Source organism: Kockiozyma suomiensis (assembly GCF_038497685.1).
Source record: "Kockiozyma suomiensis strain NRRL Y-17356 unplaced genomic scaffold V2V93scaffold_3, whole genome shotgun sequence".
Taxonomy (NCBI): domain Eukaryota; kingdom Fungi; phylum Ascomycota; class Lipomycetes; order Lipomycetales; family Lipomycetaceae; genus Kockiozyma; species Kockiozyma suomiensis.
In genome coordinates, this window is record NW_027117666.1 from 475,521 (window position 1) to 489,117 (window position 13,597).

General features: G+C 43.4%; 7 protein-coding genes across 7 annotated transcripts; 4 read left to right on the forward strand and 3 right to left on the reverse strand.

The window, feature by feature from the left end:
- Window positions 1–42: 42 nt before the first annotated feature.
- On the forward strand, window positions 43–1,675 carry V2V93DRAFT_365552 (Cdc37 N terminal kinase binding-domain-containing protein). Its single transcript, XM_066909096.1, has 2 exons — window positions 43–223; window positions 307–1,675. Exons 1-2 carry the CDS (start codon window positions 163–165, stop codon window positions 1,518–1,520), a joined length of 1,275 nt encoding a protein of 424 aa, XP_066767438.1. The 5' UTR covers window positions 43–162; the 3' UTR covers window positions 1,521–1,675.
- Window positions 1,619–2,795, reverse strand: V2V93DRAFT_365555 (calmodulin). Its single transcript, XM_066909097.1, has 6 exons — window positions 2,716–2,795; window positions 2,531–2,603; window positions 2,287–2,412; window positions 2,036–2,227; window positions 1,933–1,976; window positions 1,619–1,865 (listed from the first exon to the last, which is right to left on the reverse strand). Exons 1-6 carry the CDS (start codon window positions 2,716–2,718, stop codon window positions 1,854–1,856), a joined length of 450 nt encoding a protein of 149 aa, XP_066767439.1. The 5' UTR covers window positions 2,719–2,795; the 3' UTR covers window positions 1,619–1,853.
- Window positions 2,796–2,940: 145 nt separating this feature from the next.
- V2V93DRAFT_365559 (P-loop containing nucleoside triphosphate hydrolase protein) lies at window positions 2,941–6,069 on the forward strand. Its single transcript, XM_066909098.1, has 7 exons — window positions 2,941–3,576; window positions 3,639–3,687; window positions 3,755–3,969; window positions 4,033–4,202; window positions 4,268–4,928; window positions 4,998–5,228; window positions 5,296–6,069. Exons 1-7 carry the CDS (start codon window positions 3,120–3,122, stop codon window positions 5,802–5,804), a joined length of 2,292 nt encoding a protein of 763 aa, XP_066767440.1. The 5' UTR covers window positions 2,941–3,119; the 3' UTR covers window positions 5,805–6,069.
- On the reverse strand, window positions 5,906–6,997 carry V2V93DRAFT_365561 (clathrin light chain). Its single transcript, XM_066909099.1, has 4 exons — window positions 6,713–6,997; window positions 6,589–6,653; window positions 6,363–6,515; window positions 5,906–6,301 (listed from the first exon to the last, which is right to left on the reverse strand). Exons 1-4 carry the CDS (start codon window positions 6,971–6,973, stop codon window positions 6,109–6,111), a joined length of 672 nt encoding a protein of 223 aa, XP_066767441.1. The 5' UTR covers window positions 6,974–6,997; the 3' UTR covers window positions 5,906–6,108.
- Window positions 6,998–7,137: 140 nt separating this feature from the next.
- V2V93DRAFT_365562 (RNA polymerase II-binding domain-containing protein) lies at window positions 7,138–8,774 on the forward strand. Its single transcript, XM_066909100.1, has 5 exons — window positions 7,138–7,298; window positions 7,388–7,451; window positions 7,517–7,617; window positions 7,675–7,816; window positions 7,887–8,774. The coding sequence occupies exons 1-5, from the start codon at window positions 7,215–7,217 to the stop codon at window positions 8,618–8,620; spliced, it is 1,125 nt and encodes a 374-aa protein (XP_066767442.1). The 5' UTR covers window positions 7,138–7,214; the 3' UTR covers window positions 8,621–8,774.
- A 102-nt stretch (window positions 8,775–8,876) lies between these two features.
- Window positions 8,877–12,005, forward strand: V2V93DRAFT_365565 (uncharacterized protein). Its single transcript, XM_066909101.1, has 7 exons — window positions 8,877–9,265; window positions 9,330–9,484; window positions 9,537–9,656; window positions 9,708–11,171; window positions 11,226–11,511; window positions 11,566–11,714; window positions 11,783–12,005. The coding sequence occupies exons 1-7, from the start codon at window positions 8,969–8,971 to the stop codon at window positions 11,877–11,879; spliced, it is 2,568 nt and encodes an 855-aa protein (XP_066767443.1). The 5' UTR covers window positions 8,877–8,968; the 3' UTR covers window positions 11,880–12,005.
- A 410-nt stretch (window positions 12,006–12,415) lies between these two features.
- V2V93DRAFT_390255 (nitric oxide synthase-interacting) lies at window positions 12,416–13,451 on the reverse strand (the record flags this gene model as incomplete). The annotated part of the gene is made up of 3 exons (XM_066912398.1): window positions 12,416–12,663; window positions 12,718–13,379; window positions 13,429–13,451. 3 exons carry the CDS (start codon window positions 13,449–13,451, stop codon window positions 12,416–12,418), a joined length of 933 nt encoding a protein of 310 aa, XP_066767444.1.
- Between the last annotated feature and the right edge of the window lie 146 nt (window positions 13,452–13,597).

A 13,597-nucleotide genomic window follows, 5' to 3' on the forward strand; every position in this document is an offset into this window, starting at 1 on the left:
TATTATTTCCATAACTATCTAGTCTACGCGCGCCTTCTGGAACTTCATTGATCAACCCACTTCTGATGCGTTCAGATCTTGATCTAACCTTCACTTTTGTAATTTCAGCTAAATATCGTTCAAACTCGAACCTTTAGCAATCGTTCTGCAGAAGTCTGCAAAATGGTCGTTGACTACTCAAAATGGGACAAGCTCGAGCTGTCTGACGACTCGGACATTGAAGGTAAACGCACTTTATTCTAGAGATCATATATAATGCATTTGATAATTTGCTTCAGATACTGACTGAGATCCCGCTTATTCTAGTCCACCCAAATGTCGACAAAAAATCATTCATTCGTTGGAAACAGCAAGACATTCACGAGAAGCGCACCCAGCGCCGCCATGAGATCGAGGCTCTAAAAGCTGAGAATACAATGAACAGCAGTCTACTCATCCGTCTCAACAAACTGATAAACTCACTCACACCTCTCTCGGAAAAAGAAAGAGATTTAGTAGACCCGATTCTTAAGGAGGCATCATTGGAATCTCCCAAAGATCTACCTGAAGAGCAAAAACCAGAAGCTGGACCGTCATTTGCTACTATGATGGAGTCATTGATCGGCCAAGTGCTTGATGAGACAAAGAAAGCTGCTGTCAATGGCAAACCATTTGTTGAAACTCTTAGGTCGACCTTCCAAACTCATCAGAAGAAACTCAGTGAGCTACAAGACGAGTGCGTGAAGAAGCTTAATGCTTTGCAGAACGAGGAAGCGAAACATATTACATCTGAAGATCTGAAGATTGGCTTCGATAGCACGAAAGTATCAAAGAAGCATACAGAGTCGTTGCCCGCAGCTGCTCCCAAGAAAATGATAAGAAAGGTCGAAGTACTCAATCCCAGCTCGTCGCAATCTGAAGCAAAAGGAAAAATGAAACTTATCGAGCAGGATCCTGATGATGATGCCGATGACGAGAAAGAAGAAGCATCTCATAAAGCTGCCGATGATGACGAGGATTACAAGATCTCACCTCTCTCAGAAAAGTTTGCAGAGATAAAATTGGGTGACTACCAGAAATGCCTCGAGTACATTGGTCAACATCCAAGTATTGTTTCAGAAGAGGAGGCAGATGGTATCTTGTACGAGGCTTTCGGTAAAGAAATGGCGAAGAAGCATGTGGCAGCGAAACGCTATGTCCATAATGCTTTACTTTTACAATACTGTGCTCGGCTAGGACGAGATGGAGTTTCGGTGTTTTTTAGAAAGATCATGACTCCTAATCATCCTTCGTTGGGCGCATTCCTACAAGATGTTGAGCAAACATATAATCATGTCAAGCAAAGGTCTCTCTATTTACTCGAAGAGCAGAAGGCTCAAGCTGCCCAAGAAATTGAAGAGGAGGAAATCATTGACCTTGATACTGTTACCGATGAGAAACTAGCTGAGCTGGGACTTACGCGGGAAGATATTGAGAAGTTCAAGAAAGAGCAGGAAGAGAAGGACGCAGCAGAAGCGCTGGAAGCTGGTGCACCACAGTAGTAAACTATTGCACAGTCTTTAGCCTTGCCTATAGTATATATCACTCATAAAGTTAATACTAATTATTAACGTAGCGAAGGCGATGCTACTTTTAACAGCTCAAAAAGACGTATGTAGCATTAATCATTCACAGACATCATCAAAGAATAATAAGAAGCGTTTCACAGTTTGAATTTATATCGTAAAGACACTATATATACGAAACGAATACATCTCAATAAAACTTCCGCTACTGCACATTCAAATTAACCTGAAATATTACAATCAAAACAAACAATAGATCCGGAAAGCTAAGATATATCATATTTTGGTGAAAATGCTTTTTGGTGTCAATTATTTTGAAAGCTAAATATAGGTCAGAAATTAGAACCATGTGACGAGAAGAATACGCGTAAGCTTCAGAAGGACTCACCATCAACTGGACAAATTCATTGTAATCGATGCGACCATCGTTGTCTGTAAAATCATATTTAGAAAAAGATAAAGGAAGAATTATGCATGATTTGAAGACGTACTAGTATCAGCTTCTCTGATCATCTGGTTGACCTCCTCCTCTGAGAGGCGCTCGCCAATAGAGGTCATGACATGCCTCAGCTCAGTAGCAGAGATGTATCCATTGTTATCACGGTCAAAGACGCGAAAAGCCTCTTTGATTTCCTCTTCGGAATCAGTGTCCTTCATCTTGCGCGCCATCATAGTAAGAAATTCTATAAGCACTTGTCAGCTGCAAAGGTCAAGAGTACAAAGGGGCTGAAAACAGACATACCAGGAAAGTCGATAGTGCCATTGTTGTCGACATCAACTTCATTGATCATATCAGCTAGTTCGGCTTCGGAAGGGTTCTGGCCCAGACTTCGCATGACGGTGCCTAACTCCTTAGTGGTGATCTGGCCTGAAGAAAGAAAAGTGCGGTTAGTAGGGCAACTATTATCGGAACTCGTGACAAAAGCGTAACAATAGCAAGCGCGTCACGCTGGTAGCTTTGATTGAAGAAAGGAATGTCCGAATACCATCGTTATTGCGGTCAAAGAGAGAGAAAGCCTCCTTGAAGTCATTGATTTGCTCCTCGGTGAGTTGATCGGCCTAGACATAGTAGACATAGTCAGCTAGCGGTACGCGCGGACAGTAGAAAAGTCGTGAGACGCGGGAAAGACGGATGGCAGATGATCTTTACGAAGAATTAAAAAACACATACCATTGTCCAAAATTAGCAGCAGATATGAGAGAAATAGATCGTTAATAGGAATAGCGTCTAGGGAAGCGAGAGAGGGATGTGTGTACAGAATTCAGACGACTCTCGCGCCGGTCACAGAATAGTACACAGTCACGTGGCATATCTGCGCCACAGCTTTGACGTTGCACAGCCATTGGAGCTGAGCTGACTCGGGCCCGGCCAAAAAAGATACACGCAAAAGTTGTCTTTCCAAGTAGTCTTTCCTCTCCAATTCCCGCGCCCGCGTCAAAACACGTCCACCGCTGCCGCTTACGCGTCTGTCCACTTCTTTACGCGCTACTGTTTGCGCGGTGCTCCGTCTCCGTTGTTTGTCCGGTTCGCCAATTGCCCGTAGAGGGCCTCAGTCTTCGCTGCCATAGTATGCCATGAGCAGCCCGCTCAAACCCGCGTCGCTATCGCGTCTTAGATGCCTTGCACTGCGAATACATTCTCGCACGAATCTGGCTCGCAGTTCGTCTTCAATTCCACTCTCCTTCCAATACTCATGCGGTTCGCGTGTCAGAGTTAATCAGCCTGCTGTTCTTCCGCTCCTTCAGCTATCCGCCTCTATCGCTTCAAGACGCTTGCACACCCTTTCGCCTCTACGGAAAGAGGACACCACCGGAAAGGCGACTATGGAATTTAAAGAGACTTTTCCAGGAAAACCAGATGAGAGCGACCCCGACACGAACGGTTTTGAATTGACCGAGAAAGCGCAAAAAGCTGCTCTGGTCGATTTATCCGCCAGACTCTCCAAACGAGAGGCTCCGCCAAAGACTGCCGGCCTTGACGAAATAAAAAGACTTTTCAAGCTTGCAAAGAAAGAAACTTGGCCCATGTCTGGTAAGTTTGCGATTGTTCTTTGATTAAAGTCCACACTGCTCACCCGTTAAATTCGATTTTAGCCGCCTTTGTTCTTTTATGCTTCTCGTCAGGCGTAACACTAATTATTCCGTAAGTTGCTGTACTCCTCAACATTATGAGATTTTAGGTGCTGATTGCATATATTTGAAATGCATAGATTCTCAATTGGCAAAATTCTGGATATTGCTACAAACAGCGCAGCCGATAGTACGATTTTTGGTATGACCCTTGGGCAATTTTACGGAGTCCTTAGCGTTGTATTCATTGCTGGTTGTACCGCAAACTTCGGACGTGTCGTTATATTGCGCGTGGTTGGTGAACGTCTAGTTGCTCGTCTTCGTTCGACATTGTACAAGCAGACTGTCACTCAAGGTTCGTATTCTTCGTCCCTAGCAATTGTCAACCACTCGTTTCCCGACTGATCTCGAAGCACAGATGCCGAATTTTTTGACGCTAATCGTGTTGGTGATCTAATTTCGAGACTCTCCAGCGATGCAAACATTGTCGCGAAATCTCTTACTCAAAACTTGTCCGATGGATTACGAGCTGTCGTGTCAGGAGTGGCGGGTTTGTCTATGATGGCGTATGTGAGCATCAAACTTACTGTTAGTATTTTTTATTCATTTTCGCTCCATAGACTGCTTCGATTTTCTAATTCTTTAATATTCAGACCGTTATGATGGTGATTGTCCCTCCTGTCGCGATTTTTGCTTTTATTTACGGACGACGAATTCGTAATATTGCAAGAGAAACGCAGCAAGCTCTTGGATCAGCTACAAAGGTTGCTGAAGAGCGTCTAAGTAACATTCGAACTGCGCAATCCTTTTCCGGTGAGATCTCGGAAGTCGGTAGGTATAATAAGAGAATTCGTGAGATATTCAATCTAGGTAAACGAGAAGCATACTATAGCGCCATGTTTTTCAGTTTGACGCGATTCTCAGGAAATCTTACTATTCTTGCTATTCTGGGTGCTGGTTCTTCAATGGTGACCTCTGGTGCGATATCTATTGGTGAATTGTCATCATTCATGATGTACGCGGCGTACACCGGTGGTTCGATGTTTGGCTTGTCTTCCTTTTATGCCGAATTGATGAAGGGCGTTGGCGCTGCCAGTCGTCTTTTTGAACTGGAAGATCGGAAGCCAAAGATTAAAACGACTGTTGGAAAGCCTGTACCTAACAATGGACGCGGTGAAATTGAATTCAGAAATGTCACCTTTGCCTACCCTACCAGACCTGCCGTTAATATATTTGACGGTATATCATTCAAGATCCAGCCGGGAAAAAATGTTTGTATTGTTGGTCCGTCCGGTGGAGGAAAGAGTACAATAGGTGAGCACGACATTTATTATTTTCCCTAATTTCTGTGTGCTATTTCTGTGTACTAACCGAACGATTCAGGTCAACTGCTTATGAGATTTTACGATCCCACTGGCGGAAGCATTATGCTTAACGGGGAAGACATTAGAGGTTTTAACCTGAAGTCGCTTCGTCGAACTATCGGAATTGTTTCTCAAGAGCCCGTCTTGTTTTCCGGAACTCTTGCAGGAAATATTGCCTATGGAAAGAAAACTGCTACTCGGGCTGAGATCACTGCCGCAGCTCGCAAGGCAAATTGTGATTTTATTCAAGGTTTGTTGGTTGAAATGTCAAATACCCATTTGTATTACCTTGCTAAATTTGTTTTTTCATTTTGCAGATTTCCCTGATGGCTTGGACACTCAGGCTGGTGCGAGAGGCACTCAGCTTAGCGGTGGTCAAAAACAGCGAATTGCAATTGCACGAGCTCTTATTCGCGATCCTGCAATTTTGATTCTAGATGAGGCCACTTCTGCTTTGGATGCAGAATCTGAATCCGCAGTCAATGACGCCCTTGTTCGACTGATGAAGAGTAACACTACTACCATCTCAATTGCTCACAGACTTTCCACGATTATGAAGAGTGATTACATTATTGTCTTGAATGGTCACGGACAAGTCGCCGAGATGGGTTCTTTCAAAGAGTTGAGCTCGAATCCTAATACTTTTTTCTCCAAACTTCTGTTAGATAATCAAATTCCCGCTGCTGATGATGTAGCCCGTCAATCTGAGCGTGAGCTAATTCGCGAGGAAGAGGAGGTTTTACAGGAAGAACTATTGGAAGAACTAGAGCAGGATGAAGAAGAAAAAGAAAAAGAAAAAACTCGGGAAGGGCCGTTTAGTTCTTGAGAAGGTGGTGAATAACCAGTGTTTATGGATGTAAATAGTCGGTATATATCACAAGGCATACTCTCGTTTTGACATTGTATAATTGTTCACTGTTTCATAACTTTTTTGTTTCATATAATTCTATTCGTCTACGATTATGATCATACTTTTTAGAAAATAGTTAAGAGTAGTTAACATGTATCCATTAGTACGCAAGATTCTCAGCGCGCTTCAGCGCACATACAAGCGTACAATATATAACATTTTATGACTGTACTACCACAACATTCTTTCTTTTCTCGCATATCGTAAATCCGTCAAAAATCTAATAACCCTTTGCGCCAGGAGCATTGGGGTCACTCTTCAAGGAGAGCAACAACTCTCTGAATCTGGTCTTGTCAACTTTAGCTGTTCGCGCATTCTTCTCAGACAAATCAACGAGCTTAGCGATACGCTCCCATGTTGTTCCTCCTGAAACTGTGCTCTCCTGTGACTCGATGAACTCCTTCTCTTCAGCTCTATACGAAGAATGATAATCAGCAACAAAGCAACTTAGATAATTATGGATGGTAAACGCACCTGGTCTGGGCAATCGCCTTGTCTTTCTTGTCATTGTAATTGTCGTAGAAATCGTCAATGTTTTGCTTCGCAGCATCGAGTGTTTCTTGCTTTCTGGCTTTGCTCTGTTCATCTCGCCGCTGAATCGCGAGTTCTCTACGCTCTCTCCATTCCCTGGCAATCAGAATTAGTATTGACACAGAATTACACTTAGCAAGACCCAAGGCAGTAAAATTGTCTGACATACTTGATCACATCAGGTTCTTCTTCCTCAATCTGCTGTTGTGGCTCGAAATCGATAGTCTCTGGGGCCTAAACACGAATCAGTTACATGAACACACGTGTTCCAACACAGTTTCAAATCTTCGTACCTCACTCGAAGCAGCGAATGGATGGGAAGTTTCTGAGCCATTGATAAAACCAGGCTCGTCTCCACTTAAGAGATCACCGCCATCAGTCGTCAGCGCAGCGGCATCTGAGTCGCCGAGCACAGCCTTCTCTCGGGCAACGAAATCTGCCTCGGTGTCTGGAACACCAAAGTCAATGACGTCGCCTCCATTTGCACCATCATCAATTGTGCGGACTTCGGTCTGGCCCTCGTCAATCTCTTCAAGCGATGGGAAGTACGACATGATTTTGAATAAGGTAGAGTAGTGGATAGTTGTGAACAGAAGATGAAGCAGAGAGATGGAGCGACCGCCGCCGGACGCTGCGCCGCTAGTGGCTGTGCAGAGTGGCTGAGTTCTGAGACTAACTACGTCAACCGCTTTTATGAGCAGTACTGGCGCTACCAGCAATTGCTCTTGACTTGATCTGTCTTTCAAAATCGCGTCTGGGTTATTATAACTGAGAGAGAGTTGTACATTTGTTAATATGTCATATTCTGAAGACGTAGTGATTAGCAAACTGTCGAGCGTGAATGAGACGCAGGAAGCAATCGTGAACATTTCACAATGGGTACGTGTTTCTGCCATTGTAATTCGCTTTTTCGTCGTAGGCAATTAAATGTGAATTGATAAGATATACTAATAGCTTTGCGTATCTAGATCATGTTCCACCGAAGACATGCAGCCCAAACAGTCAAGACTTGGTCGAAAGCATTGAACGATGGTACACCCTCCTCGAGATCCATCTTTACCTACAACTGAACTGACTATTTATTTGTAATACCGCAGCCCCTACTCATAGAAAAATTGCTTTAGTATATCTTGCAAACGAAGTAATCCAACAGTCTAAGGCGCGGAAACGAGACGAGTTCTTGAAAGCCTTCTCTCCAGTATGTCGATTTCCAAACTGAGCATGCCAATTCCAGTTTCTAACTTATCTTTGGCAGGTCATTGCCGACGTAATCGACATTACGTATCGTCAGACTAATACGGAAATACAGGGCAAAATAAAAAGAGTGGTTGATGTCTGGCGGCAGCGAGAGATTTTTTCAAGTAGCGTGCTTCAAGATCTACAAACTCGACTTGCTGGTACGTGGTTCTTTCGACAAATGAAATACGCATCGTAGTATTTTTCTCTAATTGATTCCTGTCTATGTAGATGCCGATCAGAACAAGCCAAAGCCCACGGCAGGCGGGCGTCGTCTGGGTCAGGGAATGACTTTTGGTATGGGCTTGGCTCCAGAGATTTCCAAGCTTTCTAGTGCATTTGGACAGATAAATAGTCGCGCAAACACATTTGGGACCTCATTAGAGGCAGCTAACAAGAATTATGCTTTTCTTGTAGATGCTGATGCTCTCCCGGCGCCAGCTGAATACGCCTCGCGAATAGAATCAGTTTTGCTTACGCTCGAAACTGCGAAGACTGCCTCTGAGGAGTTGATCAAAGCACGAAAAGATTTCATCGCTCAACTTGAATCTTTAACTTCTGTTCACAAAAGTGCTTTGGAAGCTGAGCTGAAACAGCAGGTTGGGCTACAGGAGAAAGAAGCACACATGCTTAGTCTGAAAGAAGACATTCAGGAAATGGTGTCAGGCCCCCCTATGGACTCTGATACCAAATCAGTTTCACCACCAACTTCTAATCTGTCATTAGAAGATCTGCTGGCCAGTACTGCTAAAGCTGCAGCGGCGACTGCTATGGCTACTTCTTCCTCGGAAGAGGATATCAGAGTTCCTGATCCAGAATTTGTTCCTTTATCTGATGCAGACACCGATTCTTCGGCACCGCACAACAAAGAACTTGACCCTGTGCTTGCACAGTTTCTTAGTACAATTGGAGGCTCCACTAATACTGCTAAGGATTTGGAAGGGATGTCGGCGGCGACCAGTTAATGCATATTTCCGTACATTGATGTATCTGGATCGATTTTGAATGAGCATAGGATATGAAAATTATTTGGTTGTTTAGTAATAGTTTTTTTTGGTGATTTTTCTTTCGCTTGGTGTAAATGACTGAATTTGCATTTACCGCAAACGATTTCTGTAGATTTCTAGATTGTGTAGATATTCTACTTCTGTTCTGTTGCGCGGACGGCTCAGAACTAAGTTTAAATGTCAGAAACTGTCAAAAACAAAGCGCGTAGCTGCGCATCAAGATCATATCCCAGCTAACAATCGCCTTCTCTCGTCTCTCATTTCCTTCTGCAATTTTTAATCGGCAAGAAAAATAACCGGAGGGACATGGTTTTTGTGAAGGACTCCCGACTGCAAAATGTCATTGCAGATCATCCGATATTCTCAGGTGTTGGAAATGGTAGCGAGCGAATAAATATTGGCTCTGTTTCATCATTTCTATCTTCACCACAGTTGCCTGCTCAGATACTGTCAAGTGAACCGGCAGTGAAACCTTCAGATGACAACGAAATACGGAATGTCGTTGCTGTGCGAGGAGCAGAGATTTTTTTTGCAATCGACGGTCAAGTACGCTGTGTTGACTGCGCAAATATTCGAGAAAGCAAGAATTCACGATCCTACAAAGTAAGATCTTGCCACATCTCAAATTGACTCTCCATCTTCTTGTCAATCTTACATATTATTTCAGATTTTGAACATACCGCGAATCGAATTTGCAGTACGCCAGTTAAAGATCAACGAAACAGGAACTCTACTTGCAATTATTGGCGACTGCGATATAGTGATCTGCATTTTACCTTTGCCAGGCTTCTCAAAACAGGTTGAGCCAAAATTACATGCTCGGTATGATATAACTGAAATTTAATAGGAGAAATTATACACTAATTCAAGAAAGTCGCCGTACGGTTGGCGAGCGAGTATTTTCGTCAAATATTAAGATTAGGAAGGCACTATGGCACCCACTGTCCAAAGAAGACAGTTGCCTCTTAGTCCTCTGCTCCGATAATACGCTGAGGTAGGGTTTTAGATCTTTACTAATCATTAGATGCTAATATTTGGACTTCAGGATGTTTGATCTTAATTACAGTTACGATGAGCCGGAACAAGTATACAATTTCAGCAAATCAAAATCAGCTTCAGAGAGCACAAACTCATTCGGACTGTCTGACGATGACGAGATGGAAATGGTGTCGATGTGCTTCGGTTCCCCTGTTCAAGGCATGGGATCCATGGCTCTGTACGTGTTGTCCAGCGAAGGAGATATATGTGCACTGTCACCGTTTATTCCCAGACAATGCGCCATCCAGCGAGAAAATATCACGATGATGCTGCAATGGGCTATTGCAGAAGATCGTGATAATGATATCGAAGTATCTGCCTCTCCGTCATCGACGTCATCGGCCAATGATGCCAGCGCCAGAGTTGAACGATTCAGACGACGCCAGCAAGTTACTTGGGTAGCTGATGTCGTTCGTCAGTGTAATTCCACTCGCCCAGTTGGTTTGATACCAAGGATTAATAGATATGGTGAGTCGGCTGACCTGTGCGTCTTCGAACGGCCGGACACTATCAAATATGCCGTCAAATTGCAGAATCCTGTGCGACCTGTTCCCTTTCCAGCAGATCTTTATGGTGCTATAGCTAGCGACATTACTATATTAGAGCTGGAAAATGATTCAACCATACTTATCACTGTCGATCAGAAAGGCAGGGTAAATCTCTTTTTACAGGATACTCCAATTGGAGCGTTATGGGAGACTTCAATATTTGCAACTCTGTTTGGCGATGAGGAAGAGGTCTTTGATGTCATTGATGAACCGACTGTGCAGACTATTGAGAGCATTCAATTAAAATCAAATACGCTTTCTACTTTTGGCAAAGCAAACGCTGTCGAAGAAGGTGTGCGCTATAACTTTGTCGAGGTCTCGTTAGATAACGATTATGTACTTCTAATGAGCTCCACGAGAATAATACAGATTGACTTTAAGAATTGGAAACAGAAGCTCTCAGATGCATTCGCAAGCGCCAGACCCGAGTCTGACCTACGGCAGGTGCTGCTAGAAAAAGACGGAAAGCCGAAAAGTGAGATTAAATCTCTGTACACAACTGCTGCCTCAAGCAAGGGCGTACCTCTTGGTGCTATCGTGGTTCCTAATGCCATCTTGGGAGATATTCTGATTGTCCCTCGCGAAGGAGGAATAGAAGTGTTTATCGATGACGAGGAAGGCGGTATAAATCCTCTGGGAGCGCAAGTTTCCAATTACAGCCTGTCGCAACCTCTTTCTGCTAATGCAAGCAGGGTCACTTACCAGACCTTGATGAGCCCTGTGCCAATTGATGTTAGCTCATTGACGCGAGGAAGCTCAACAGAGGCTAAACTAGCACTAAAACGAGGAATGGTCAAATTCTCGTTAACTGAACGACCACTGGAAGTATCGGAAGATTCGCTTGAGTATTTGGGAAATGCAGCTGAACTACTGGAAGTTGAAATCCGTGATGTTCAAAATGTTGGCTTGAAATTGCAGCGCAGGTAAGCTTATCAACTGTCGCTTCTATTGGGGTTTAAAACTAATCAGTACTTCAGACTTGTGGAGCAAAGAGGCGAATTAGAACGACAAATCAGAAAATTGCAAGAGGTGCTTTCTCGTGCTGCAGACTCTACTCAAGAAGTAACGGCGACAGATCAAGTGGGGAAAATCTTTGAACGACAAAAGAGTCTTAATGATCGCGCAGATAGAATATATAAGAAGCTAGTCGAAACTCAGCCGTTACCAATCAGCGATAGCGAACGGAAATGGATTCAGGAGCTACATCGCGTTAAAGCCAAAGTCGATGAACGAACTACAGGTCTCAAACCTCGCGCGACTATGGTAAGTGTGTTTGTGTTTGTGGCATGTTTTAATTTACATCTAACTTTATTAAAGGCTACTTCTCAAGCAAAAAAGATTGTTGCAATGGCTGGTTCTGTTTCTGACAAATCACTTACCGACGCCACCAATAAATCTCCAAAACCACTGATGACGGGCCTGAGACGCGAAAAAATTGAAAGTTTGAAAGAATTGATAGATACTGAGTAAGTTTTTCTGTCACTTACAGATAAACTAGATTATGAGATTACTTACCAACTGATTTATATTACAGGTCATCTATTATTAACAAGACACGTAGTGCTGTGGATTCTCTTATGCAGCGCATAGACGAGCGAATGGAATCATTGAGTCTAGCTAGTGCTGAGTAATGAGAGGTGTTTGGTTTACGATTTAAAAGCATCTTTATTTCATAAACAATGTACAATAACCGACTGACATGCTATAAATAAACACGAAGCTAGCTCAATTCAAAAATTTTTAAATCAAACGTGGAGGATTAATATGGGCCACTTGGCTTCCAAATCGACTCTTCAGGAAGTTGTAAGGGGTCTAACTCGACTCAAGAATTCAAATCCCACAGGTATTCAACTTGCAGCTTTGGTAGACTCGCCAAACTGGTTTTATATGGGATTGGCGTAATGTTTCTCACTCTCAGCCCAATCTCTAAATTAGAACTAGATTTCTAAAGTAACCGGCGTAACCTCGTTCACTCAAATAATTGGGCTGAGCTTCTGTCGTCGACTTTAACAACTCTCTGGACTAGTATCTAATTCATAGACGCTAAACTGAGTAACCCAGACGAGTTTAGAATCATACAGAGATAATTATTGTCGACAGGTAATCATAATTTCTAAATTACCAGAATTATGCAACCTAGGTACGAAGAGAAATGGCATATTATCATCTATCCCTGGAAAGCAACTCCAGCTTTCTCAACGACTGACTTTCCACCAGCCGAGAATCCTGTTCCTTCTCTTGCTAAAAACAAAAGACCTCTATCGTCTTTTGATTTACTCTTTTTGTTTTTCTTTGAGGATCGAGGTGCGAGATCAATTTGGCAAACGAAGCACTGAAGCGATTCGCCGGCATGCATCGGTTTCATTACTTTTTCAAAGCAAGTTTTACATATGACATGGCCGCATGGTTTGGCAACTATACGCGTCGGTTAGATGATATTTAGAAAATCAGAAAAAAATAGAATCGTACGATAAGCCTCCAGTACGGTTCCGAATGCCTTAGAGCATGACGGACAGACTCGAGTTTTCGAATCTTGCGTAGACGAGTCTTTCAGTGTGTCAAACGATATCGGTAAGAGGGCTTTGAGCGATAGAGAATGTGGATCATCAAGATCTGACATCGGACATAAAGAAACTAATTTTGGAGGCTCTAATTTTGGAGGCTCTGTTTTTAATTGGTCGTTGTGAGCTTTAGGAGCTAAAACAAGAGCCGAGCTTTGATCTGTATGCGCGTTGTCTTCTTCTCCTTCATACTTTCGTTTACTACCGGCCACCTCCTGCTTTGAAGGGTTTGGCTTTATCACAGATTGCAGCAGTTCGAACTGCTTAATATCTTGTCGGCTTTCCTCTTCTTCCCGGATCTGTTTCGCGCGCAGCATCTCAGCATGCTTCGCGGCGATCTCTTCGTTTTTGACACTGATATCAGCTCGCTGGGCAAGTAGATTTTCCATTATACATTCACGACAAAATATATGTCCCTTCGTAGGGCACGCTACCGGGTCGCGCGCCGCCATTAGACAGAGGTTGCAGGCATCGAACTCTCGAAACGAATCGCTGGTCAATCGCTGGCGCTGTCTTCCATAATGCGTGAGAAGTGAGCGCTCGTACGCTGTGAAAAACGGTGACGCGGTACTACATACTATCAGTACAGGTCTGTTAATGTGCATACTTGCCAACGTACTTGTTTTTGGAATGTCGCGTCATTTTGTGCGGTTGTGGATGTGGACGTCTTGAGTTTGAATAAACTAATTTACGCATGAACTCGCATCCCCTAACTCAATCTAAGGGGGTTTAGGTCATATGCCGATATCGGCAGGATGACTCATGCGGCTGCGGTTTAGACCTACCAC